Below are 27171 nucleotides of genomic sequence, written 5' to 3' on the forward strand. Positions count from 1 at the left end.
TGGGGAGAAAAGCTCTATTTGTACAAGTGGGGCTCGGGAAGGCAGACCAGTGGGGACGCAGCTGTGCAGTCTTCTCTTGAGAGTCCATGTAGTCTTGGGGTCAGGCCTCCTTCCCCAGCCTTTGCCTGGGGAACCTTTCTTGGCTCTGAGCTTTGAGGAAGTTGGGGAGAGGGGGGAGGGGGGTTATGCCTCCTTGTGTTCCTCTGCTCCAAGCCCCTCTCTGGGTTTCTGGTGGCAGCCAGCCTTTGAGCCAGGGTTGAAAGAGATTCATCCTAGATGTGGGTGTGCGCTTGAGGCTGTGGCAAGAGGAAGGAAGGAAGGCCAGCAGAGAGTTTGCAGAGGAAGGGGCAGAAAAGATACCACAGATGTAAAAATGAAGAAAGGGAAGAGAGAGCGAGTGAAAAATCAGGTCCTGGATTTGCTTGTTAGGAAGAGCGAGGTAATTTTGTGCTTAGGAACGCACAGCTCAAAACTTGGTTTTTACCACTTCTGTTTGCTTTCTGGAGCATCCTTCCAGGTTTTTCTTACCATCTCAAGCCAGCACATCCACCCTTCCCAGGAAGTGCCCGCCTTAGGATTCATCCCCCTCCAGCTCTCCCCGGGTGCAGATATGCACGAAGATGGAGGCCGGATGGAGGCTGGTGCCGTCCTTGGAGAGCAGGTGGATGTGGCGGTAGCCTGGAAAGAGGCAGGAGGACAGCATTAGTAAGACAGCCGGAGCTGGGGTGTCGGCCAGGGTATGGGGCACCGGCCCACCTTCTTGCATGCAGGTCCAAGGAAGTGTGTACTGCCCAATAAAGTCGTTTCGGGTTTTCCAGTTGTAATCCTCTACCACAAAACGCAGCAGGGCCAGGTCAGGCACCAGGACCCGGAAGCACAGGGTCTGCCCCCAATATGGATTAAAACCTGAAGAGGGAGCGAAGGAGGGAGGAAGTGAAGTGACAGATCGTTGGCTATTTTCTTTAGGCCCAGAGCGGGTCAGTAATCTGCCCGGGCTGCTGGAGCTTCTGAGGAAGGGGCCGGGACTCGGACCCCAGATGTACAGGCCTTTCTCTGTCCTGTTCTATACTACTTCTGAGGGGGAGGGTGTGCCGGGGACTGTGCTTTGTGGGGGGCATCATAGTAGTGAAACGGCCACGCTCCTTCCCTCCCGCCAGCACTGCCCCGTCTCACCGTTGTTCTCCACGTGGCTCGTCTCTTGCCGGGCTGTGTCTGGGCGGACGCCGAAGATCTCCACTCTCACCAGTGGATCCACAATGGCCCTCTCCTTGGTCATGTCCTCCTTGGGGAGTTGCTGGCCACTGATGACCTGCAGATGAGACTCTGGAACTTCACTATTTCCCGTTCAGCCCAGCCCTGCTCCGGCTCGCTCTTACACCCCAGGGGGAAGTGGGGGGTGGGGGATACGCGGGACCTTGCGCTACAGCTTTGGATTTGGGTAATACATTCTCTTCTAGCAGTCTACCTGCAGTTTTAATTGCACCCGAGTAGAAATGTAACAGGGTTTGGAAGCAGGTATGTTCGTGTCGGCAGCCCCTTTCTAGCACTTATTCTGCTCCAGGCACTGTTGCAGCACTTTATGTTAGTCCACAACAGCCCTGTGAGATGGGTGGTCTCATTACCCCCATTCTGCAGGTGGGGAGCCTGAGGTTAAGGAACCTGCCCAGACTCCCACAACCAGTGAATGGGTTTGAACCGAGGCAACTGGCTCCAAAGTGCACGCCGTTCCCAGTCGGGCTCTGCTGTCTTGTGAGGAATCCTTCACCCACCACACTCCACTGGGCCCCCACTTCCCCTGCTCCCATCCTAGCTGCCCTAGGCTCTTCCCGACAGGTTTTCCTCTCTGTGGTACCTGGATTAGGAGGGTCTGGGCTTTGAAAGGGCTGATGGGCCTCTCGGGGTGGAAGGAACTCAGGGCGTCACGCAGGAAGTCGGGCTTCAGCACGTAGCCACAGCCCCCATTCTGGCGGAAGAGCCCATCATAGATGTCCATCTCCAGCCCCGCGGTCTGCACGTTCATAGCCACTGAGGGCCCCAGGAGAACAGAAGGGAAGGGTCCATCTCAGGAACCATCTAGGCCTTCTTTCGGGGGACTAGAGATGTATTGGGTATTAAAGGGCCTGCTGGGAACACCCCCCTTCGAGGGCATCTTTTACGGCCTAGCACATGTCAAGCATTCCCCGGCCCTCTGGCCACCTGTTGCTCTTCCACGCCCTCCTCCTTCTCCCCGCTGCCCCCTCACCCATCTGGCAGCCCACATTCCAGAGTTCCTGGGGGTTGTAGTTGGACGAATCTGTCCTCAGGCCACTGGGATACACACGGCTTAACTGCCAGGCATTGTGCTGCACAAACTCGTTGCCTGCAAAAGGGATGTGGTAGGGGGATGGCAACGGAGCGGATTCCGCCACTTCCCTGGCCCCAGACACTCCACTCGTGTCCCCAGCACCTCCCAAGGCCATCTCCAGAAGGCTCCCCCATGCCTCACTGTTCCATCCTGACCCGTCTCCCTAACCTCCCTCCACTACCCCCCAGCGCCGTGAGCCCACTACTCCTAACTCCTGTGCCTGTGCCTGCTCCCTTATCTCTCCTTAGCCCCTTGTCCTCTTCCCTGGGACTCCGCCTGCCCAGCAGCCTGACCCTACCCATCCCAGTTCCCTCCCTGGCCCTCTCTTTCGGTCCTGACCAGCCTCCTTGATGAGGCTCTTGGCCTTGGTTTCAGAGAAAGATGATGTCTCATAGAAGCGGTAGTGCTCCCTGGAGTGAGCAAAGCTGTGGAATGGGACAGACTTCAAGTAGACAACCAGGGCAGAGAGGGCTGGACACATGACAGGTTTGGATTTCTGGGGAAGGAGAAAATAGAACGATGAAATTGAATCCTCAGCCATCTGAGCAGGAAGGGGCCGCTGGCCGGGATCTGAATCTCCCCACCCAGCCTACACCTCTGCCCACTGCCTCCCCATTGCATTCTCCCTCCTGCCTCACCTGCTTAGGACAGAGAACGGACTCAGGCTTGGAAATAGGAGCCTGAACCATAATCTGACAACAGATAGGCGAACAAAACAGCGGACACATCACAACCTGGGGATGGGAATGGGAATAAAGGCAGTCTACACACACTGATGGGATCGGTTTCAATTTCTGGGCTTAAAGGGTCTGTTCTACTGTTACTTTCTGGGTAACAAGTTTGTAATTATTATTTTTAAGCAGGAGGGGCATCCTCCTCCCTACCTCTCGTCTTTTAAAACAAGAGTAAATGTTGGCCAAAGTGTACACGAACCCAGGCAGCTATGCCAAGGTATGCCAATGGGCATGGGAGCCACACCTGGAAGGATGTGAGGGTCCCAGAGTAATTGCTTTACATTTGTCTCCTGAATTCCCATTTCCTTCCCTGGACATGGTAGCAGGTTAGACATCGCAGGCCCAGAGAGGACAGGGTAAGGGAGCAGTTAGTCGGCGAAGTGAAGTACGTGCACGAGAAGGAAATGCAGACTTCCGAACCAGGATCTTGGTGGACCCACCAATGGCACCCCTTCCCCGCAGGGAGATGGACCACTTTGGCACAGTCTGCTTGTAGCCTTCACTTTCCCTGACTCTTTCTGTTCCTTCTTTTTAGGCTATTTCTGGCCCTCTCTCAGACTCACCTTTTCCAAGAAGCTTTCTTTCTCTAAGCCCATTTTAGATGAGGCCATAGGCATCCCTCCATGAAGCACAATTTACCCAATATAGTAGCACAGTGCTCTTGTCCCCTCCTCTCTCCTGCCCTCCCTCCTTTCTTCTCTCTCTCTTTCTGTCTCTCTCTATCTCTTTGTGTGTGTCTCTCTCACACACACAGTGGTTTTCAAACTGGCCTTTAAGAGGACTGAGAATTAGTACAAAAGATGTCTCAGGAGGAAGGGCACCTGAATGACTCACTCGGTTAAACATCTGACTTCGGCTCAGGTCATGATTTTATGGTTCATGGGTTCAAGCCCCATGTCAGGCTCTGTGCTGAGAGCCCAAAGCCTGAAGCCTGCTTTGGATTCTGTGTCTTTCTCTCTCTTTCTTCCCTTCCTCTACTTGTGCACACATGCTCTCTCTTTCAAAAAGTAAACATTAAAAAAAATATTTTAAAATGCTGTCTCAGGAGTCAGCAGGGGGGACCCAGGAGAGAGCCAAATGGGTGCTCCAGGTAGGACAGCTCCACATTTACCTCTTTTGTGTACAGAGCTCTCATAAAAGATTTCATTCAAAAAAGACTTCATGGCCAAAGTAGTGGGAAGGCCACTGCAATCTAGCTCTCCCTGTATGACCACATATAGTGATGCCATCCCTATACCTGTTTTATTGCGGGCAAGGCACATTCTGCTCCTGGGCCCTCCACCTTGCCTGGCTCTAGTCTCTCCACACATGAACTGAGCTGGTGGTACAGACTGACCCAACGCTAGGGCGGAAAGACCACTCTCCTGGCCCACCTTGTCCTTCTTTTTGTCCTTACTGCGGGGGCTCAGCTCCAGGGGCTCAGACTCAAACTGGGCCCCCGGCTCTGGCTCAGCCTCCTGCTGTCCCTCCAGTTCAGACTCTAGCACTTCCTCTTCCTCTTCCTCGAGGTCCTCCTCAAGCGTCTGTAACTTCTTCCCCTTCACCAGGATCTTCCTCCGAAGCTCCTGGGGGTGGAAATGAAGGGGCTTGTTCACCTGTCTGCTCTGGGGACCATGCAGCGCCCACTGCTCTGATGGGACCGCCTCAAAGACAGGAAGTGGGTGGTCAGGGATCCCCACAGGGGGCTTGCATGCTACATAAAATAGGGATTCCCTGTCATTAAACCAACTTGTAACACCTCTGTCCATTTGGAAAACAATACATGGGACCCCTACCTCACATTTGACTCATAAAAATTCCTCCCAGATTAAAGATTTAAATGTAAAGAACCTGAGAGTATTAGAAGAAAACAGAATCTTTTTGAATAATCTTTAAGTGGGAAAGCATTTAGAAACAGGAGGTGGAAAAAGAAAAAAAACAGGAGAAGGAAACTCAGAAGACATAAAAAGGACCAGAAGATTTGACTACAGAAAGCTTAAAATCCCCTGTAGGGCAGAAGATGCAGTAGGACAAAAGCAAAGACTGCAAAACCAGATATTTTCCAAAGCATTAATATCTCTAACATTTAAAAATGTGTTATAGGTGGGGCGCCTGGGTGGCTCAGTCAGTTAAGCATCCAACTTTGGCTCAGATCATGATCTCACAGTTCATGGGTTCCAGCCCCGCATCGGGCTCTGTGCTGACAGCTAGCTCAGAGTCTGGAGCGGTCTTTGGATTCTGTGTCCCCCTCTCTCTCTGACCCTCCCCTGCTCATGCTCTCTCTCTCTCAAAAATAAATAAAAACATTTAAAAAAATTTTTAAGCATGTTATAGGGGCACCTGACTGGCTCTGTCAGTAAAGCATGGGACTCTTGATCTCAGGGTCGTGAGTTCAAGCCCCACATTGGGTGTAGAGTCTGCTTAAAAAAATAATACACAAACAAACAGGGGCGCCTGGGTGGCTCAGTGGGTTAAGCATCTGACTTCAACTCAGGTCATGATCTCATGGTTCGTGTGTTCCGAGCCCCACACTGGGTTCTGTGCTAACAGAGCCTACAGCCCGCTTCAGATTCTGTGACTTCCTCTCTCTCTGCCTCTCCCCTGCTCACTCTCTGTCTCCCTCTGTCTCTCAAATACACACACACACACACACACACACACACACATCTATATAACTAGGTACAGTTTCTTGCATAGGAATCATCTCTGTAAAACAAACAAACTTGTTATATATCAATAAAGATTAGGGGCGCCTGGGTGGCTCAGTTGGTTAAGCCTCCAACTTCAGCTCAGGTCAGTTCTCACGTTCGTGGGTTCGAGCCCCGCGTCGGGCTCTGTGCTGACAGCTGGCTCAGAGCCTGGAGCCTGCTTCCGGTTCTGTGTCTCCTTCTCTCTCTGCCCCTCCCCCTCTCATGCTCTGTCTCTGTCTGTATCAAAAATAAACAAAACATTGAAAAAAATAAAAAATTAAAAAAAATAAAGATTATAAACCCGGGACGACCTGGGGTGCCTGGGTAGCTCAGTCAGTTGAGCATCTGACTCTTGATTTCGACTAGGGTCATGGGATTGAGCCCCGAGTCAGACTCCACGCTGAGCATGAGCCTGCTTAAGATTCTCTCCCCTCACCACCCTGTGTGAGCTCTCTGTAAAATTAAAAGTAAAAAGGATTATAAACCCAATAAAGTGGGTAAGTAATATAAATTAATTCAAAAGATGAAAATATATACCTTTCTTTTTTTTAAATTTTTTTTAATGTTTTATTTTATTTTTGATACAGAGAGAGACAGAGCATAGAGGGGGAGGAGCAGAGAGAGAAAGAGACACAGAACTGGAAGTAGGCTCTGGGCTCTGAGCTAGCTGTCAGCACAGAGCCCGATGCGGGGCTTGAACCCACGAACATGAGATCTGACCTGAGCCGAAGTCGGAAGCTTAACCGACTGAGCCACCCAGGCGCCCCAGACCTTTCTTTTTTTAAAACTTGAATTTTCTTCCTTTTTTTCACATTTGCCACTATGAATCATCTCACTACTGGAGTTATTTATAGTCATTCTCTTACACTGTTGGTTGGAATGTAATTTGTTTTTCCCCCAGAGGACAACTTGGGAATAATTACCAAAATATCAACATGCAAACTCTTCGACCCAGCAATTTTACTTCCAGAAACCCATCTCACAGAAAGAGTAAATGGACAAAGCTGTATGTACAAGTGAAAACTTAGCAACAATCTGAATGATTACCATTTACTGGTTGAATAAAGGATGGTTCATAACAGAAAATGGAATACCACATAGCTATTAAAAGGAGAAAAATTATACGTGAGACGACATCCATGGTATGGTATGTGAGATATAAAAGGGATATAGAAAAGGATCCCATGGATGCTCTTAAAAATGTAAATATATATACACATGCATATTTATGTAAGCATTTAAAAAATTCTATTGACAGGGCACCTAGGTGGCTCAGCCGGTTGAACTTTCCAGTTCTTTTTTAAAATTTTTATTTTTTAATGTTTTTTATTTTTGAGAGACAGCATGAGCAGGGGAGGGTCAGAGATAGAGGGAGACACAGAAACTGAAGCAGGATCCAGGCTCTAAGCCGTCAGCACAGAGCTGGACGCAGGGCTCGAACCCATGAACTCGTGAGATCATGACCTGAGCTGAAGCTGGGCGTTTAACCGACTGAGCCACCCAGGCACCCCTGAACTTTCCAGTTCTTGATTTCAGCTCAGGTCATGATCTCACGTCATGAGATCAAGCCCCGGATCAGGCTTAGTGTGGAGCGCAGGGCCTGCTTGGGATTTTCTCTCCTTCTTTCTCTGCCCCACCCCATTCATTCTCGCTCTCTCTCAAAAAAAAAAAAACTTTCAAAATCTATTAACAGCTGTTTGGGGAGGGGTTGAGATGATGGTGGGGGACTTCCTTTTCTGTATATTGTTTGTACAGTCTACAATAATTATGAACTATTAGGAAAAGAAAAGATATTTCCATTGAAAACAAATAAGTAAATAATTGATTTAAAATTTAGAGAACTATAAACAATTCTGTATTCAGTTGTATTTTTTATTTTTTTAATTAAAAAAAACATTTTTATTTATTTTTGAGAGAGAGAGAGAGAGAGAGACAGCATGAGTAAGGGAGGGGCAGAGAGAGAGGGAGACACAGAATCTGAAGCAGGCTCCAGGCTCTGAGCTGTCAGCACAGAGCCCGATGTGGGGCTCGAACCCACAAACTGTGAGATCATGACCTAAGCTGAAGTCAGACGCTTAACCGACTGAGCCACCCAGGTGCCCCTTTTAATGTTTTTTAAAATTTATTTTTGAGAGAGAGCAAGACAGATGGCTTGAGCAGGGAAGGGTCAGAGAGAGAGAGAGGGAGACATAGAATCTGAAGCAGGTTCCAGGGTCTGAGCTAGCTGTCAGCACAGAGCCTGATGTGGGGCTCGAACCCACGAACTGCAAGATCATGACCTGGGCCAAAGCTGGACCCTAACCAACTATGCCACACAGGCGCCCCTCAATTGTATTTTCTAAACACTAAAGTTGTTGGGACATTAGGTCCCCGTTGTTGGGATTGAGCCCCGCATTGGGCTCCATTCTGAGTGTGGAGTTTGCTTGGGATTCTCTCTCTCTCTCAAATAAAAACTTTTTATTTAAAGAAAAATTTTTAAAGTTGTCTCCAAGATATTAAAGAGCAAGACAGTCCATCTCAGGGTGAGAAGAAGGGGACAGGAGGGGTACAGAGGAGGGGGCCAATGGGGCGGGTGTGGAGGCCACGGCAAAGCCCGGGCTAGGGGAACAGGGTGCCTACCTCAGGCGACGGCAGCTGAGTGGGCAGCAGCCCGTCCAAGGTTGTGCTCAGCAACTGCTCCCCCAAGATCTCAGTCAGATGCTGCGCTGTGACCTGCTGCTGCTCCCAGCTGCAGTGGTTCTCCAGGGACAAGATGACCGGGTAGTCTGAGGTCTGATAGGGGAGGGGATGCTGGAGCCAGAGTTCTAAAGCCTATAACTTCCTTGCGTCTCCAGGGCCCTCCTGGTGACTCACTCAACTGAGTACCCCAATGGCTAAACTTCTCAGACCCTATTCCAGATGTCAGGGAGGCCTTGCTGGGTCTGGGGCACACCCTACATTTAAACGTCACTGTTGGGGAGATGCCTGGGTGGCTCAGTCAGTTAAGTGTCTGACTCTTGATTATCGGCTCAGGTCATGATCGCACAGTTCGTGAGTTCAAGCCCCGTGTCGGGCTCCATGCTGGCAGTTCAGAACCTGCTTCAGATTCTCTCCCTCTTTCTGTCTCTCTGCCTCCCCCCAACTTGTGCATGCTCTTTCTCTCAAAAATTAAAAAAAAAAAACAAAAAAAACAAGAAGAAAAATTTAAAAGTCACTGTTGGGATCTCAAATCTGAGACCTGTACCAGGTCTGACCCAGGTCCCTCTGGGACCTTTGAGTTTTTAGCCTCAGAGTGGAAAGGCTAGGCCATTCCCCCAATTATGTGCTCATGTTACACTCTCATCTCCCGATTCCTATTGTCCCCCGGCCCTACCCACCACTTTCTCTGTTTCCTTATCCACTGGCTCCCAAATAGATGATAGTTATTCATAGTAATAGTTTCTAATCTCTAGCAATAGCCTCTATGACTACTAATTACTGGTGACATATCCAACCCTTTTCATAATCCCTTAATATTTGCCTGATGTTGCACAGTTAGACATACATGCTATTTGATATGACCTACCCTGTATCCCTCTCTCCTCCCCAGATCCAGAGCCAGCTGCTCCCCCCTCAGGTCATCTTCCATCACCAGCACGCCCAGCGGGGGCTCCTACCTGGAAGGCGTACTGTGCTACGGTGGCCACGACGTCTTTGAATGGGATGCGGGAGGTCAGGGTGTGTCCATGGTAAACGATAGGCTCCCCACTAGGTCCGTCCCATATGTCCACCTCCACACAGCGGCACCCCCTCTTCAGGGCCCTGCGAGAACCCCAAACCCCGAAGGACAGAGGGGTCAAGGTCTCACCTTCTGTGTGGGACCCTTACCCACTCTGGAAAGAACAGTGCCCACTGGCACTTATTTGTTAAGACCCTTTCATGCCACATCTCCGTGGGCCTTTCTCCCACTGGGACACTGCTATGGCTCACACCACCCCCACCCACCTCACAATCTGCCTTCAGCAAGTCACCACATATTGCCTCATGATGCTTCTGGTGTCCTGGCGGTTTATTGTTCTGCGACACCTGAGTTATTTAAACTCTTAGGAAATTTGTTTGTTTAATTTTTTTTAACATTTATTTATTTATGAGAGACAGAGAGAGATAGTGTAAACAGGGAGGGGCAGAGAGAGAGGGAGAGATGCAGAATCTGAAGCAGGCTTCAGGATCTGAGCTGTCAGCACAGAGCCCGACACGGGGCCTGAATCCACGAACTATGAGATCATGACCTGAGCCGAAGTCGGATGCTTAACTGATTGAGCCACCCAGGCACCCCTGTTTCTTTGTTTTTAAAGTAAGCTCTACGTCCAACATAGGGCTTAAACTCATGACCCCAAGGTCAAGAGTTGTATGCCCTACCAACTGTGCCAGTCAAGCGACCCTCAAACTCCCAGTAAATTTATGCTTTATTTTCTCTACTAGACATCCTAGGGCAGAAACAATATATTCCACTAATCTTTGTATACACTGAAGCTACTAGTTCAGTTGCTGGCACTGTTAAGTCAAGATATCTTGACTATTCGATCTAACCATGAGCAATCACAATAAGAGCAGATACCACTTATTAGTTATTAACACGTGGATTATCTCATTCAATCCTCACAACTCAGGGGGAGCTGAGGTGGCTGAGCTGGTGAAGCGTCCGACTCTGGATTGTGGCTCAGGTCATGATCTGAGGTTTGGTGAGATGGAGCACCACATCGGGCTCTGTGCTGACAATGCAGAGCCTGCTTAGGATTCTGTGTCTCCCTCTCTCTGCCTTTACCCCACTGGCTCAAAAATAAATAAATAAATAAATAAATAAATAAATAAATAAATAAATAAATCCTCACAACACAGACAGAATAGGCATTGTTATCATCCCTATTTCATAGATGGGGAAACTGAAGCCCAGAGGGGTTAAATACTTAGAACCAGAGTACCAAGTTCGGAGAGAAGCTAAGATTTGACCTCAAATGGTCTTACTCCGTAACGTATGTTTCTAACTTCTATGCGCTACTCCCTTCCGTGTAACATTTACTTTATTTATTTGTCCAAAATAAACCTGTCAGGACCTCTGGGTTCCAAGAGGATTTCATAGCCTATGAAAAAGAGAAAAGCTCGGTACAACCATAGAGTTTCCGTACTACTGTCCTGTCGGTCTGCAACATGTCCTCCAAGTCTCTCAGGTATCTGGGGACCGTCAGCCCCAAGCCCCCCAGGACGTCCCCTCAATCCCTGTTAGCACGGAGAGCACAGATGGGCCCTTCTCAAGAGCTGAAGCCCTTCCCACTGCACCGTATATATCCCTCGACGCTGCTCTGGCCACAAAGCTGGTCCCCCACTAGGTAGGTGTTGTGGGAGGAGTTGATGTAGTAGTGGGTCAAGGGTTGAGTCATATCCTGGTGGATGGGGAGGCGGGCTGGGTTGAAGATATCTCCGTCCTTCGAGCAGAGGTAGCTGAGGAAGCCATCCAAGCTCAGCACATGTCGCACTTTGCCTAAGGTGTGGAGCAGGGGAATCCTAGAGTGAGAAGCTCTGAGTCAGAGTGTCCCAGCATATCCCCAGCCCGGCCTTCACCCCACCCCTCTCCAGAGTCCTGGCTTTTGGGTGGTGTCCACTCCCAGCCTCTAGATCCCAAACGTGCCCCACTCACTGTCACTTCGATCATTGAAGCCCTCAGAGAAAGTTAAAGCTACAGGGAGAATCATTAAGATCATTCTAGTCCAGAGGTGCCTGGGTGGCTTAGATAGTTGAGCATCCAACTCCTAATTTTGGCTCAGATCATAATCTCATGATTGTGGGATTGAGCCCCACGTCAGGCTCTGTGCTGAGCGGGGAGCCTGCTTGGAATTCTCTCTCTCCTTCTCTCTCTGCCCCACCCCCACTCATGGTCTCTCTGTCTCTCTCAAAAATAAATAAACTTAAGGGGCACCTGAGTGGCTCAGTTGGCTAAGTATCTGACTTTGGCTCAGGACATGATATCATGGTTCGTGGGTTTGAGCCCCGCATTGGGCTCTATGCTGACAGCTCAGAGCCTGGAGCCTGCTTCACATTCTGTGTCTCCCTCTCTCTCTGCCCCTCCCCCTTCACTCTGTCTCTGTCTCAGAAATAAATAAATGTTAAAAGATATATATTAAAAATAAATAAATAAACTAAAGAAAGTATTAGTTAAAAAAAAAAAACAACAACAACAACAACCAAGGGGCTCCTGGGTGGCTCAGTTGGTTAGGCATTCAACTTCTGCTCAGGTCATGATCTCACGGTTCGTGGGTTCGAGCCCCACATCAGGCTCTGTGCTGACAGCTAGCTCAGAGCTTGCAGCCTGTCTTCAGATCCTGTGACTTCTTCTCTCTCTGACTGTATCCTGCTCATGCTGTCTCTCTCTCTCTCTCTCTCTCTCTCTCTCTCAAAAATAAATAAAAACATTAAAAAATTTAAAAACAAAACAAAACATCATTCTAATCCAGTGTTATCCAATAGGACTTCCTGCAATGATGGAAATGTTCTATTCTGTGCCATCCAGTATGGTAGCTTCCAAACACATATGGCTACTGAACATTTGAAGTGTGGTTATGTGACTGAAGGACTGAATTTAAAATTTTGATTTCAGTTGATTATTATTTTTTAAGTTTTAATTTATTTATTCTTTTCAGTAATGTCTACACTCAATGGGGGGCTTGAACTCATGACCCTGAGATTAAAAGTTGCATGCTCTTCCAACTGAGCCAGTCAGGCATCCTGATTTTAGTTCATCTAAATTTAAATAGTCATACAGAGCTCAGGGTTACCATAATGGACAGCATCATATTCAGTGCAAAGGGTTGATTTTAGGGGCGCCTGGGTGGCTCAGTCAGCTGAGCATCCAACTTCAGCTCAAGTTATGATCTCACAGTTCGTGGGTTCAAGCCCTGCACCAGGCTCCGTGCTGACAGCTCAGGGCCTGGAGGAACCTGCTTGGGATTCTGTGTCTCCCCCTCTCTCTGCCCCTTCCATGATCATGCTCTGTCTCTCTGTGTCTGTCAATGATAAATAAATGCTCAAAAAAAATTTTTTTAAAGGGTTGATTTTATAGATGGAGAAACTGAGGCCCAGAGGCAAACAAAGTCAAAGACTTAGTGACATGACTGAGGTACTTGTGTTTCATTCCCTGGGCTGCGTAGCTGCTGCCAGTCATGACCTGAGTGTTTCTTCTTATCATCAATTCTCATATGGTATTTTGGTTTTTTTGGGGTTTTTCTGTTTTGTTTTGTTTTTTTATTTATTTTTGAGAGAGAGAGAGAAACAGACAGAATGAGCAGGCAAGGGTCAGAGAAAAAGGGAGACACAGAATCTGAAGCAGGCTCCAGGCTCTGTGCTATCTGTCAGCACAGAGCCTGATGCGGGGCTTGAACCCTTGAACCGTGAGATTATGACCTGAGCTGAAGCCGGACGCTTAACCGACTGAGCCCCCAGGCGCCCCCCATATGGTATTTTGAAGAACAGTCGTCCAATATCACCTTGGACTACACTTTCTTTGATGGCAGGGCCCTGTCACTCCCTCCAGAGCCCTCACCCATCTCGGCATGGGCCTCATACCATATCAACAACAATGACTCATACTGAGCGCTTAATACCCAGAACGTTCCATGCAGCATCTCTCTTAATGTCTCACCAACATGACAAGGTAGATACAACATAATCTGCCCTGGGAGGTTAGGTAACATAACTAGTAAGTGAAAGAGCTGGGGTTTGAACTCAGGCAGCCAGGGGACCGAGCCGCACCCATATCCCTGGGCTGTGCGGTCTCACTGAGGGGAGCAACGCTACACGAGGGGGTCCCTTGGCAGGCTGAACAACTTGACTCTAATGCCCAGGTTCCTTGCTCCAGCTTTGACAAGACCTAGCGATGGTGGAGAAGGGCGGTGGCGGGAAGTGAGGCAGGAAGTTTTCTTGCCAGTAATAACTTTAGTCACGAAGGTAAATCCACAGTTGCCAGATACTTTTCATGTTCACCATTTCATTCGATAACCAATTTTTTACAAATGAGCAAACCGTTCTCAGCTTGCCTAGGGTTACGCAGTTAGTAAGAAGTATGGTGGGGAAGAGGAGAAAGCAGGCAAAAATCTCCTTGACCTTGGCCATGGCAACTTCTTACTCAACATGTCTGCAGCAGCAAGGGAAACAAAAGCAAAAATGAACTATTGGGACCTCATCAAGATAAAAAGCTTCTGCAGGGCAAGGGAAACAATCAGCAAAACTAAAAGGCAACCGATGGAATGGGAGAAGATATAAGCAAATGACATATCAGATAAAGGGTGAGTATCCAAAATCTGTAAAGAACTTATCAAACAATCCAGTGAAGAAATGGGCAAAAGACATGAATAGATATTTTCTAAAGAAGACATCCAGGTGGCTAAAAGACACATGAAAAAATGTTCAACATCACTCCTCATAAGGGAAATACAAATGAAAACCACAATGATACCACCTCACACCCGTCAGAATGGCTAACATTAACAACTCAGACAACCGCAGGTGTTGGCGAGGATGCGGAGGAAGAGGAGCCCTTTTGCACTGCTCTTGGGAATGCAAACTGGTGCAGCCACTCCGGAAAACAGTATGGAGGTTCTTCAAACAATTAAAAACAGAACTGCCCTACGACCCAGCAACTGCACTACCAGGTATTTATCCAAAGGATACAGATGTGCTGTTTTGAAGGCGCACATGCACCCCAGTATTTATAGCAGCACTATAGACAATAACCAAAGTGTGGGAAGAGCCCAAATGTCCATCAACAGATGAATGGATAAAGAAGATGTGGTATATATATATACAATGGAGTATTACTTGGCAATCAAAAAGAATGAAATCTTGCCATTTGGAACAACGTGGATGAAACTAGAGGGTATTATGCTAAGCGAAAGAAATCAGAGAAAGACAAATAACATATGACTTCACTCAGATATGGAATTAAGACACAAAACAGATGAACATAAGGGAAGGGAAGCAAAAGTAATATAAAAACAGGGAGGGGGACAAAACATAAGAGGCTCTTAAATCTAGAAAACAAACTGAGGGTTGCTGGAGGGGTTGTGGGTGGGGGCATGGGCTAAATGGGCAAGGGGCATTGAGGAAGACACTTGTTGAGATGGGCACCGGGTGTTATATGGAGGGGATGAATCACTGGATTCTACTCATGAAATCATTCTCGCACTATATGCTAACTCACTTGGATGTACATTTAAAATAAATAAAATAACTTTTAAAAATGAAAAAGAACAAAAAGAAGTCCAGTGGGGAGTTGAGCCCAAGTGTCCTGGCTGATACGATGCTCTGCAGCCAGAGTACAGTATCTTCCAGGTGAATGCAGGGGCGGGAACACCCAGAGGGGCAGGTGATAGAACAAAGAAGCTGCTGTCTACCGGACCCTGCACTAGAAATAGAAGCTCCTACTTCTTAAGCCATGCGTTCTCCTTCTATTTAGTTTTCTGAAACGATTTCTTGATAGCCCCCTTTCTTCTCTAAGTGTGAGCAGGAGTCTGGAATCAGCAATTCCAACACTTTCTGTTTGACTCGGAGTTCCATGAGGGCAGTGTCCTTGTCCAACTTCCTCCTGCTGTGTTTCTGGTCCTGAGCCTAGCTAGGTCCCGGCACATGACAGGTGCTCAATAAGCATTAGCTGACGTCATGTGTGAATGAATGAATGAAAGGGTGTTGGGAGTCAACACTTGCAAACGTGGGTCCCTTGTCCAGCTCTCATTCATCTCATCTCTAATCCTCATGTTCCACAGAGGTATGAGGAAAGCGTGAAGTGACCCGGGTTTGAATCCTGATTCCTCCTCTCATTAGCTGTTGACTTTGAGCAACTGATTTGATCTTTCTAAACCCTAGTTCTCTTTTGCACAACTGACATAATAACGGAACCCACTTCAACGGGCCATTGGAAGGGTGAGGAGAGAAAAGGCACGTAGCGATGTTGGCACATGACAGGATACTTAGCAGAAGCTGAAAAAACATTATGCTTTTGATTTACAAGGTTGAAGGGAGGACTGAATAAAGTACGCTAGGTGAAAGTGCCTTGTAAATCATTTATTATTAATGTCAGTGCCTGATATTCTGAAGGCCATGGAGGGCAGGGAGGTGCCCACGGAAGGGGCAGGGAGAAAGGTCTGAGGGTTAGCCGTGCTTGCTAAAAGCTAGATGACTGGCCTCCTCATCACCCCCCTCAGCCAGGGACTGACTAGCTTCCTGGTTCAGGGGCTTAGCAACTCAAGAACCACTTGGAGAACTTGGAGAGAGTTCAGGAAAGGGCAGAGACCCAGCACTTAAAGGAACAACAAACGGGAACCATGAAGGAGCTAGAAGAAATGGAATCGTATGCGCTGGAGAAGCCAACGCAAGAGGAAGGAGGATCTTCATTTTCTGCTGGGGACAAACGTTGATATCAGGAAGAACTTATTCCGAAAGTGAAGCAGGAGCAGAGTGGAAGAGCGGGGACTTAGGGATGGTCTTCCTCTGGAGAGATCTCGAATCACAGGGGACCCCTGTCTTATTTGGGAAGGAAATTTCTGCTCTACTTCCCAGGGAGTGGTTGAATGAGATGAAAGTGACTGCCCTGGGACTAGGTATGGGTGGACCCAGGCTTCCCTGAGTTAGGCAGAAGGCGGCTTGTCTCTGGACCTTTCTAATCCTGGTCCCCCTCTCCGCCCCGTGACCAGCGCCTTGCCACCCTCCAGCCCTCTTACCGCTCTCTGAAGGCTCATAGCGGTCGATGAGTTCCAAAGCAAGATCAGAAGCTCGCTCTCCTTCATTCTGCTCCTCTCGGAGGAAATCCACAAATTCCAGCAGGGTCAGCTTCTGCCCATCAGCCGAAAAGTTTTCAAACACTTCCTGCACCTCAGGGCGCTTAGTCAATGCCTTATAGAACTCTACAAATTCTTCTCCTTCCAGAGTCCCAGACTGGGATGCATCTGCTTCCTGCAAATGAGGGTTTAGAGGATTGTGGACAAATCCTTTTAAGAGCAAATTTTATGGCTTCGACTTGCCTTGTAAGAACAGCCTTACTGACAGATGGATACAAACGCACTTCCACAGTATGCCCGCAGAGCATCTGACATTTGGTGTTCATAGCAGCCACTTTGGTAAGCAAAAAGCAAAACTGTAGCCATACCATTTGCTACTAGAGAAAAATTTCAATTAGAAAGAGTGAACTGCTTCCAACAAGTGCCTTCAAGGTCAAAAGCTCCCTCCTCCTATTTACTCACATTCCAATTAGAGTTTTCCATTGGTACTAAGCACCTGTGAAATTCCGGCTATGGACAGAGAGGTCCTTGAGGTCTGACATAGTAATGTATTGTTTACCTTTCATAAGATTTTGAATCATCTTTCCTTTTTTAATTAATTTATTATTTTTAACTTTTAAAGTTTACTTATCTATATTTAGAGACAGAGAGTGCGAGCAGGGAAAGGGCAGAGAGAGAGGGGATCCCGAGCAGGCTCCACATGTCAGCATGGAGCCCGATGCAGGGCTTGAACCCACAAACCGTGAGATCATGACCTGAGCCAAAACCAAGAGTCAGATGCTTAATCGACTGAGCCACCCAGGTGCCCCCATGAATCGTCTTTCTAAGAAGACCGAAGGCTACGAACCACACCCTACCCTTTCCTTCGAGCCTGGCAGAGCAGTAGGGCGCATAGGAGGGATTCAACAAAGAGCGATGCTGGATAGGGCCAGAATGCTTCTGGCCAAGTGAGAATGTGGCCTTGGCTGGCTTCTGAAGACCCTTCCCCAAAAGACTCACTTGGAAAAGACGCAAGGCATATTCTTGGTCCATTTCCACGTTCATCAGGTGCAGTAAGCGCTGGACCTCTGGGAAACACATGCGGCCATCCTGGTTCTTGTCCCCACGCTGGAACCAGTCGCTCAGCCACCCAGGTGTGAGTCAAGGCAAAAGCACCGTGTGTGTGGTTGTGTGTGCAGATGAGTGTGCATGTCCAACCACTGACATCTTCTCCCCTTTCATCCTCCCAGTCTCTCCTCCATGGCCAATGCACTTTCCACGTGGGCTTCGAGAATAATCTCCCAGAGCACCCATCTCTCTTGTCCCTGCATGGCTTGGGTGCCTGCAGGGGCCTCCCTGTTGCCTGCAGAAAGGAGCCCAAGTTTCCTAACATAGATTGAAGGTCTTCCCCTCCATGATCTGGCCCCCACCCAACCTTCTCATCACACTGCTTCCTCCCAGAACTTGGGCCACACTCAGCAACTCCCTGCTCTCTGATGTCCCACTCTCTCTCTTGCTCTTCAATGTCATATGTGTGGCCCTTTGCTCATGCTGTTCCCTCAGGCAGGAGAGCCTTTCCCTCCTTCTTTAGGTTCAAATTCTACTCCTTTTCAAGGCTCGGCTCAAATGCAACCACCTGCCTGAAGTTTCCTCAGAACTCTCTCAGGTAGAATTAAATATTTCTCCTTCCTTTGAACACCCATAAATAACCTAAGTCCCTTAACACTTCTAGGCCACTTAGATTATTTACCCAGTTCCATTTTTTCCAACAACTAAAACCATGCCTGAGTCTCACTGATCTTTGTACCTCTAAAGTGTGGTACAGTGGCTGATATCTTCTGCTTAATAAATGGCAAATGAATGAAGGAATGAATGAATGAAGAAATGAATGAATGAACTGGCATGGAAGGTGAACACAGTCTAGGGAATCTGAATCAGTCAACACCATGAAAGCTGCTTCCCAGTCCTATGGTGGTTAATGCCACGGGGAACTTCTGTTCAGCTCTCAAGATCAGTACCTTGTTTGGTCCTTTGTCTCTCACTGTCCCTTCCACCAATCCCGACAGGCCTGACTTACGCCCATTCTCTGCCTGGCTATGTTTTTTGCTATCCCAAGCCTCCATGACTCCTTCAATATCCTCTGCCTCCCATTGGCCTGAGCTGCCCTTGCCCACCCCATCTGGTCTCTCAGACCTCCCTATCCCTGCACGTGTCCATCCCTCCTTAGCCCTGCAGCTCCTTCAGTGACCCCTGGTCCCCATTCTGACTCCATCCTGTTGATACTGGTCCAGCCGCTCCTTTTGGTCCATGCTGGTGACAAAGTCCACCAAATGGTGGAGCCCCTGCATCCATATCTGGGCCTCCTCAACGCTGCTGGCCACCAGGTCCAGGTTGGAGCGGCGGCCATGGAAGACGATGGTGAAGCCCTGTTCCAGGGGGAACTCCTCTGCCAGGCTGCGCAGCAGCTCAGACTCGTGGCCCTCACGCACTGTCTCCACATCAGAGATTGAGACTGCGGGAGAAGAAGCAAGTGGGGCACTGAGGAAGAGAATCCGCCAAATTGCAAGGGCTAAGGGTCAGGGATCTGTACTCCCTTCCTCTCTGTGAAGCCACAGGGAAGGGGAACCCCAGCCTCCACAGGATGAAACCCGCAAGTCCTTAGAACAGGGAGACGCAGACCCCTGGGATTCAAGATTCCCCATGTGTCACTGCCATTTTCATAGGCAGCATGGCAAGCAGCCTGTGCTGGGAGTGGCAAGACCTGGCTTTTGGCCAGTAGCTGGCAGTGTGACACAGACCAAAATGACTTAACCCCTCGGTGCCCTCATCTGAAATAAGGGGTGGTCCCCTCCGTGGCCTGTCCACATGGTGGTGATCACAGGATGACTGGTGGGGCCGATGGAAGGAAACACTCTCGAAGTCTACGCAGTAGCAGTTACACCAAAGCACGATGTGCCCAAATTCAACGCCCCTGTTCCAGGTTTGAGGGCTTCCTCTTTCCAGACATCTAGGGGAGAGCCAGAGAAGTTCTTCCACCCCCTTTCCTCAGCCGGAGGTGGTATGACTCGTGAGATCTGATTATGTCTCTAAAAGCACGATCTCTTAGATGTGTCCTGTGATCAGATTTTTAGAGTGTTCGTAAGGCATCTAGCCAACAGGATGCGCACTGTTATGCTGCATTTATGATTTTTAAAAACATTCATCATCGTGGCTAATGTATTAAATGCATCCTGGTTTTAGGTCCCATCCTAGGTGCTTTATACATTAACTTATTTAGTCCCTGTAGCCGTCTAGGCAGTTACTGTTTAATCTCCATTTTGCAGATGAGAAAACTGAAGCTTAAGTTAAGTATCTTGTCCGCTCAGCTAGAAAGTGGCAGAGCAAGGGTTTTAATCCAGGCAGTCCAATGGCTGAGATCATGCCTCAATTTAATAGTAACAAAACTATAACCTGTGATTTATTGAGCCTTATTATATGCTAGGGCTCTTCTAAGCCCTTTACATGCAATCGCTGGTTGAATCCTCATAAATAGCCTTACGAGGCAATGTTGTTATAATTTCCACTTTATAGGCTTGGAGATAGACACAAGAGGGACAGCACAAGGACACCCTGTAGGACCCTGGTCCCTCCCCTGCTCCCCAGCTGCTGGCCTCTTCAGAGTCCTGTCTACCCGACACACCCACCCCTAGCTATCCATGTGACTCACAGCTGGGCTTGGCATTGCCTCCTGCCTGCCGGGCATGCCAGACTGTCATGCCATCATCCTGAAGTCTGAAGTATCTTAGTTTCTTCCAGCTTTTGGACCTCACCTTGCGCAGTAGCATGCCTTTCTGCATCAGCAGCACGTCTTGATTGATGGGCAACCCTGGGCCAGGAGAAGAAGGGGCTGGCTGGGTAGCTGGCAGGGAGGGTGGAGGGCCCAGGAGGAGCTCAGGAACAGGGGTCTGGACTCCTCCCCTTCCCCGGGCTGTCTCCCCAAGCCCTCCTTTCCTGCTGGGGTACTCACGGCCTTGCATCAGGGACGCCATCACCTCCTGCTCCACCAGCTGGTACCAGAGCTGGTCACCTAAAGGAGCAAGGAGGAGCAAAAAGCTTTGAGTTAATACTGGTGGTCTTAGAATAACAGACCAAAGGAGGAAGAGAAGGAAAGCAACATGCCCTAACTGGCCACTATCATCTAAATAGTCTTCAGCTCTTTTTACTTCTAGTTTGAGTTCGGTAGACTCTGAGGCTTAGAAAGCCTAAGAAACTTGCATCAGACCACACAGGGATTCAGAATGTAAAGCCAAATATGTCTGATTCCAAAGCCTTTGCTGTTTCCCATAGTTAAGTCCAGAGAGGGCTACCCCAGAGCCTCCTACCCAATACCCCACAGTCCGCTGGTCACCTGCGTCATCCTTCTCAGCTCCTGATTATTAGGGACCACCGTCAAGCTGGCTGCCTCCTTTCAGAACTTGGAATCTCTCTATATCCCAGCCTTCTCTTCTCCAGATGGAATCACCCCAGCTTCTCTATCTTGGGAGCCCACTCCACGCTCCAGTGCAGATCACCCAGCTCCTGGGGACCAGGGCAGAGTGCCTTTTTTGTCTCTTTTGTGACATTTAGTGCCATACTTGCACAATGAGCCATCTCCTTCTACCTTCACACAGTAAAACACATTTTATACTCTTTGGCCTAACAGTTATTCTCAGATTAATGGACCAGGTAAGTAATGTAGTCTCAGCATTGCATTTTCTTAAATGTCTTTAATGTTTATTTATTTTTGAGGGGGAGAGACAGACAGACAGAGCGTGAGCAGGGAAAGGGCAGAGAGAGACAGCAACATAGAATCTGAAGCAGGCTCCAGGCTCTGAGCTGTTGACACAGTGCCTGATGCAGGGCTCGAACTCACGGACCACAAGATCATGACCTGAGCTGAAGTCGGACACTTAACTGACCGAGCCACCCAAGTGCCCTAGATCTGCATTTTCAAGTCTTCTCTACCTACTGAAAAAGAGAACCTTCTTTAAGATCTATGCTAATTTAGGACCTGGGTAAGTTGTCCTAGTAGGTAACAATAAACTTCCCTTGAAAAGAACTAGAAGACTTGATATGTAGCCCCTATAAGAAATTCTCAACTCTTGACATGATCTTTCTGGAACCGGCAAAGTTTGTAAAAGCAAAGGAATAGAATAGAACTGTTGTGGTTTTTAATTGATAAGTTAAAATTTTTGGCAATGGTGAGTATCTAAAACACGAAAAGCATCTCTAAAATCATTCAGGTGGTGCTCCGTTAAAACACTGTGCAGTTCAACTCCCTCTATTTCATAAATGAAAAGCAGAAGTCCAGAAATGTGATGTGACTTGTCTCAAGTCACATGGCCTATCAGTGCCCTATCTCTGTTTAGTTGGAAGAGCCTATAAGTCTTTAGGGAAAATGTGGGGGTCACTGAAAAAAAAACTGCTTCCCTGACTATAGGACCCAAAACAGAAGTCCAGAAATGTGATGGACCCAATGAAGTCTTCCTTCCTTCCTTCCTTCCCTTCTTTCTTTTTTAAAGTACACTCTACGCCCAGTGTGGAGTCCAACATGGGGCTTGAACTCACAACCATGAGATCAGGACCTGAGCTGAGATCGAGTCAGATGCTTAACCAACTGAACCACGCAGGCGCCCCTACAGAAGACCTTCTACAGGACTAGCAAACATGCAGGGGCCCAGAGGGAGAGGGGAAGGTTGGGAGCCAATCTGCATCTAAGTGGGAAGGACAACACAAGGCAGCTCTCAGGAGAGACAGAACCCTGAGACAGTTCCAAAAAGCAAAGGTTTTGCTGGCTGAGGCTGAGTATGTGAGCCTGGGTGAGATCAGAAGCAGCCTCTGGATGGATGAAGGGGCCCAGAGTGCTTCGTGAGAGGGAGAAAAACAGCTCTGCTCCTTTGGGTGGTGATGCAGTTTGGAATCCGAGGCTTGCAAGGCTGAATGAAGACTGAAGTAACAGGTGCTCTCCTAAATGTCTCAGGGCCTCAGACTCTAGGGGAAAGGGCTATAATCCCCCTTTGCCAACATCCTGGTTTATCTCCTCGCTGAATTTCAGCTCCCGTGTCTGGGGCATAGGGACTCTGGGACTCTGGGACGGGGTGGGAGAAGACAGAATTACCTTCCCTTACGCCTGTGTCTGGGCTCCTCCCCAGAATATCTGGAAACATGGGAAGTATAGGAAGCCTAAGCTCCAGGGATGCGACACTCTTATTTTGAAACCTACCTCCGCTCAAACAAGTCTTAGTGGGGAAAAATCCTTTTTAAGTAGCCCAACGCAAGTCTCCAACTCACGACCCTGAGATCAAGACCTGAGCCGAGATCAAGAGTCAGAAGCTCAACTGACTGGGCCGCCCAGGTGTCCGTCTTTGGAAAATTATCATAGGCTTTTCATCAAACACTTCCAACCCCAGGGCTTGCCTGCTCTTCCAATCCTGCTCCCATTCCTGACTCCTTATTTGAAACCTAAATCTAGGTGACATGTGGCCAATTTCAACTCAGGGAGCCCCAGGATGTCAGAACTGGACTTCATTTTATAGAGAAGGGGACTAAGGACTAGAAAGATTAACTGAACTGCCAGGGTCAGGGAATAGAACTAAGGTTCCACATGTCCAGCCCAGAGATTTCACCAAGGCTCTGTCCTCAGACAGGGTTTTGTCTCAGAGGAAGGTTAGGGCAGGGCCATGAATCCTTGGGGAACACGGATGTTTTGTTTCTCCTCTCTGTCATCTTCTGTCCCACTTAATAGCCTTTCTTTTCTTTCTTCCAGTTTCTCTCCTCCCCCATCTTGAGGCCTTCAATTTCCTTCTCTGGCCTCACCAGTCCTCTCCTGATCCGGTCGCCCTCCCTACTTGCCCCCTTGTTAGCCTCTCTGCACTCTCCTCTCCTCATCCTTCTCCCCACCCCTTCCCCACCTCACCTCTTCTTCTCTTTCTTTCTCTTCTAATTCCCAACAGCTCTGATTCTTGTCCCCTGTGGAGATCTCAAGACTGGGGTCCCGGAGGGAGGAGGACACTCAGGAGTGCACCCCTCCACTCAGCCTCACTTTCCCCGTATCCTAGGAGGCAGACTGAACACACTGCCCCAAGAACGCGACTTAGAACCCCGGTGTTCTAGGTCTTGCCGTGTCTTCTGGTGTATGAAGGTAGGATGGGAAGGATGGTCATGGCTGATGTAGGTGCAGCGAGGAAAGAAGGGACAAAGGATCGGGAGTGAGAGCAAGAGCAAGACATAAGGAAGAGAGGAGGAAGCCTGAGAAGAAGAGAGTGAGTCTTGACTGTTCACTCCTAGAAGCGAATGTAGAGATAGATCCTCGAGGCTACAGATAATAACCTCTATGATACAGATGAGAGAACAGAGACACAAAATAAGGTCAGAAGTGGCCAGGGCTGCCGAGTAGGATTTGGTTCTCAACCTACAGGTGGCTTATATTACCTAGAGATGGACTTTGGCAGGGCTGTCCATGGTGCCAAAGGCATTACTGTGAAATTCAGGGTGTCTCGGGGCTCTCTGAGGGGCAAGAAGGAAGAGAATCATTCTGCCTTCTCTCTTGCTTCTGAGCAGGACTATTACCTGACTTCATTCATAGAAAGAGGACAGAATGGCTCTGGTCATAGGTCATAGCCCTCAGAATGTTAGCGCTTGAAGACTCTTTCATTACTCATCTAATCCAGAGGTTCCTGGCCATATCACTATCCCTAGGAGACTGTCTCAAAATAGAGATTCCCGAGCCCCACCCCACATCGACCAGATCAGAATTTGCAAGGATGGGGCTCAGGAATACTTATTGTTAAAAAGAAGCCCCAATGCACAAGCAAGTCTGGGAAACCCTGAATTCCTATCTCAACTAAGGAAGCTGCTGTCCAAAGTCACATAGCTAGCTAAAGGCAGAGTTGGAGTAGAAGCAGGTGCGCTTCCCAGCACAGCACGTGGGCATGTCGGCAAACTGCCCTGGCCCACTGAGCGGACTAAGAACAGGTACGGAACTCAAACCTGGGCTCTTTCTAAGGAAATCTCCTAACTCTATAGTTTCTGTACTCTTCCCTGGGTCTTTGGTAATCCTCAACATTCTGTTAATGCATCTATGCTAAAGCATGGCTACTCCAGTTCTCTCTCTTCCCTTACTAGGGTGGGGCTCAACTCTGAGTGGCAGCCCTGGGTGGCTAAGAGGTCCCCATATGAAGGGGTGACTGCCACAGCCAAGGAGGAAAACTGTAAATCAGAGGGGATGAGCTAGGGAGAACCAGGAGTGGGGAGCTTTGCAGACCTGTTAGGGCTAAGGAGTCCAGGGTACAATTTAATCAGGGTGGATAAGCATGTGGGGGGCAGAGGTTGGGACGCAGGCGGGGCAGAGGCTGGAGCAGAGGCTGGTCAGAGCCTCCGGGCCCTTACCTTGGGCAGGAGCGCGGTCCTGTGTCTGCGAGCCCTGCGATGGCCTCTCCTGGGGGATGAGGGAACCCAGCTGGGTTCTTTTGCTTCTCTCGCTCCACTGGCTTCCTCCCCTTTCCCGCTGCCGGTTGCCGCTGTGACCGGCAGACTTGCAGCCAAAGCGAAGGAGTAGGGTGGGGAGAGGTGTGAGCTCTCTCCTCCGACCGGCCCTTCCAACTCTTAAAGGCCCAAGACACAGGTCACCGCGAGGGGTGGGGGAGGGGGGTAGAAAAGGATTAAGGGAGGAGGAGCCTGGCCGCCCTTCATCTTGATGGCAGCCCTCACTGACCCCAATCCTGCAGCGGCTCTCAAAGTGAAACCCAAGGAGTATCTGCGTGGCGATGCTCCATGAATCACTGCTTTTCAGTCCGCACAGTTTCTCCCAGCATGTTGACCGGCTGTCTCTGCCCTTATTTCATCTGGCTCCTTTCCAGAGTGTCTGTTTTGCCGTCCTGCTTCTGTGTCTTGCAGGGCGCTCAGTCTAGCTCTGTGGCACAGGGAAAGGAAAAAATAAATAGGATGGGAAAGGAGGGAGATGAGGAGAAAGGGAGGAGAGGAAAAGGGTGGAGAGGGACAGGTTAATAGCTCTGCCTATTTTGGGCCCTTGCTAAATATTGAAGGACTTGCACGCATGAACGCATCAAACAATTCATTTGTTCTGCCTTCCCATTTATTCATTCTGTGAACATTTGTTCAGCAGCTCCAATGGGCAAGGACATGCATGCGTGTTTATAAAGATGTGTGCAGAGACGGCATGGTACGGAAGAATCAAGGGCAAAAAAGTGGAGCACAAGATTGGAGAGACACCCACGGGGGAAAGAAAGGTAATGAGCTTCTTGCAAGGTGAATGAGTAGGCAGCTGGAATAGAAACCGACACTGAGGAAAGGGGACCAATTTAGGAATAGTGAAAGGCTGTATCAAAATGTGTTTTTAAAAATTTTTAAATGTTTATTTAGTTTTGAGAGAGAGAAAGTAGGGAGAGGGGCAGAGAGAGAAGACACAGAATCCGAAGCAGGCTCCAGGCTTTGAGCTGTCAGCACAGAGCCAGACATGGGGCTCAAACCCATGAATCATGAGATCATGACCTGAGCCGAAGTCAGACACTTAACCAATTGAGCCACCCCGGCACCCCTAAACTGTACAGGGCTTTATTATGGCTCTATACCTCACACTGGGAGACTGAGGCCCAGAGAAGTCTAGGCAATGTCCTGCTCATGCGTCAGTGGCTGAGACAAATAGGCACTGGCCCTCTCCCAAGCACCGGGAGCTGGGACCTACTTCTGCTCTGCCTTGGGAAGACTGTGGGGTATAGAGCTTTCTGGACCAGTGGACAGGAATCAGGCCGCTGAGGGCACAGGGCACAGCCCTGGACTTAGACTTCTGGGGATCCTTTTCCAGGGAGGTGTGTTTTAATCATAGGCACTGAGGGAACTAACTGTAGGAAATGATGTGATTTTAAGTGTGCTGAGATCTAGCTACCTCTCATGGCTCCCCCAAACACCCCTCAAGGACCTAATATTCTACCATTAGTGGTTATTTATAGCTAAACCTTTAGTCCCATTAAAATAAAACCTTCCTAAGTGATTACCATAAATGTCAGGACTGTGGTTACTTGTGGGAGGGAGAGTTGTGATGGGACCATGCTCAGAGCTGGCTTCTGACACAATTGGCCGAGTTCTATTTCTAGTCCTGGGAGCTAACAACGCTCTTCCCTTTATAACTTATTCAACTATACATTTTTTTTTGAGAGAGAGAGAGAGAAAGGGTACGAGTGAGTAAGGGGCAGAGAGAGAGAGAAAATCCCAGGAAGGACAGAGAGAGAGAGAGAGAGAGAGAGAGAGAGAGAGAAGCAGGGCTTACCTGATTCAGGGCTGAAGCTCACCCACTGTGGGGTTGGAGATCACCTGATGTGGGCCTCGAACCCACAAACCGTGAGATCATGACCTGAGCCACCCAGGCACCCTCTTTTCTTTTTTCTTTTTCTCTTTCTTTCTTTCTTTCTTTCTTTCTTTCTTTCTCTTTCTTTCTTTCTTCCTTCCTTCCTTCCTTCCTTCCTTCCTTCCTTCCTTCCTTCCTTTGTTTCAGTAATTTTATTATTAGATTTTTTTAATGTTTATTTATTTTTTGAAAGAGAGACAGTACAAGCAGCAGAGGGGCAGAGAGAGAGGGAGGCACAGAATCTGAAGCAAGATCCAGGCTCTGTCATTACAGAGCCTGACGC

The 27171-nt window shown here is 48.7% G+C and overlaps 1 protein-coding gene and 1 long non-coding RNA gene across 12 annotated transcripts in view; one reads left to right on the forward strand and one right to left on the reverse strand.

Annotated features, from left to right (window-relative positions):
• PLCD4 (phospholipase C delta 4) lies at positions 1-26830 on the reverse strand. 11 transcript variants are annotated; one of them, XR_003906465.1, is made up of 17 exons: positions 26811-26829; positions 24914-25436; positions 20514-20573; positions 20214-20372; positions 18791-19019; positions 17528-17657; positions 16472-16703; positions 11043-11244; positions 9383-9527; positions 8367-8519; positions 4452-4643; positions 2983-3078; positions 2684-2840; positions 2243-2359; positions 1174-1309; positions 529-678; positions 1-296 (listed from the first exon to the last, which is right to left on the reverse strand). XR_003906465.1 is itself a non-coding variant. In XM_029933823.1 (17 exons), exons 2-17 carry the CDS (start codon positions 20533-20535, stop codon positions 572-574), a joined length of 2400 nt encoding a protein of 799 aa, XP_029789683.1. In that variant the 5' UTR covers positions 20536-20573; positions 24914-25436; the 3' UTR covers positions 1-571. The 11 variants fall into 11 exon arrangements, 10 of the variants coding, with proteins under 10 accessions (XP_029789683.1, XP_029789682.1, XP_029789688.1 ...); XM_029933823.1 differs by lacking the exon at positions 26811-26829 and adding exons at positions 757-906; positions 1853-2025 and having other exon boundaries at positions 1-678; XM_029933822.1 differs by lacking the exon at positions 26811-26829 and adding an exon at positions 1853-2025 and having other exon boundaries at positions 529-906.
• Positions 24208-27171, forward strand: part of LOC115287424 — a 10919-nt gene continuing 7955 nt past the window's right edge. Inside the window, exons 1-2 of the long non-coding RNA XR_003906467.1 lie at positions 24208-24499; positions 25647-25773. This is a non-coding gene — a long non-coding RNA (uncharacterized LOC115287424). The remainder of the gene's footprint in view (positions 24500-25646; positions 25774-27171) is intronic.

Source organism: Suricata suricatta, chromosome 3 (assembly GCF_006229205.1).
Source record: "Suricata suricatta isolate VVHF042 chromosome 3, meerkat_22Aug2017_6uvM2_HiC, whole genome shotgun sequence".
Taxonomy (NCBI): Eukaryota; Metazoa; Chordata; class Mammalia; order Carnivora; family Herpestidae; genus Suricata; species Suricata suricatta.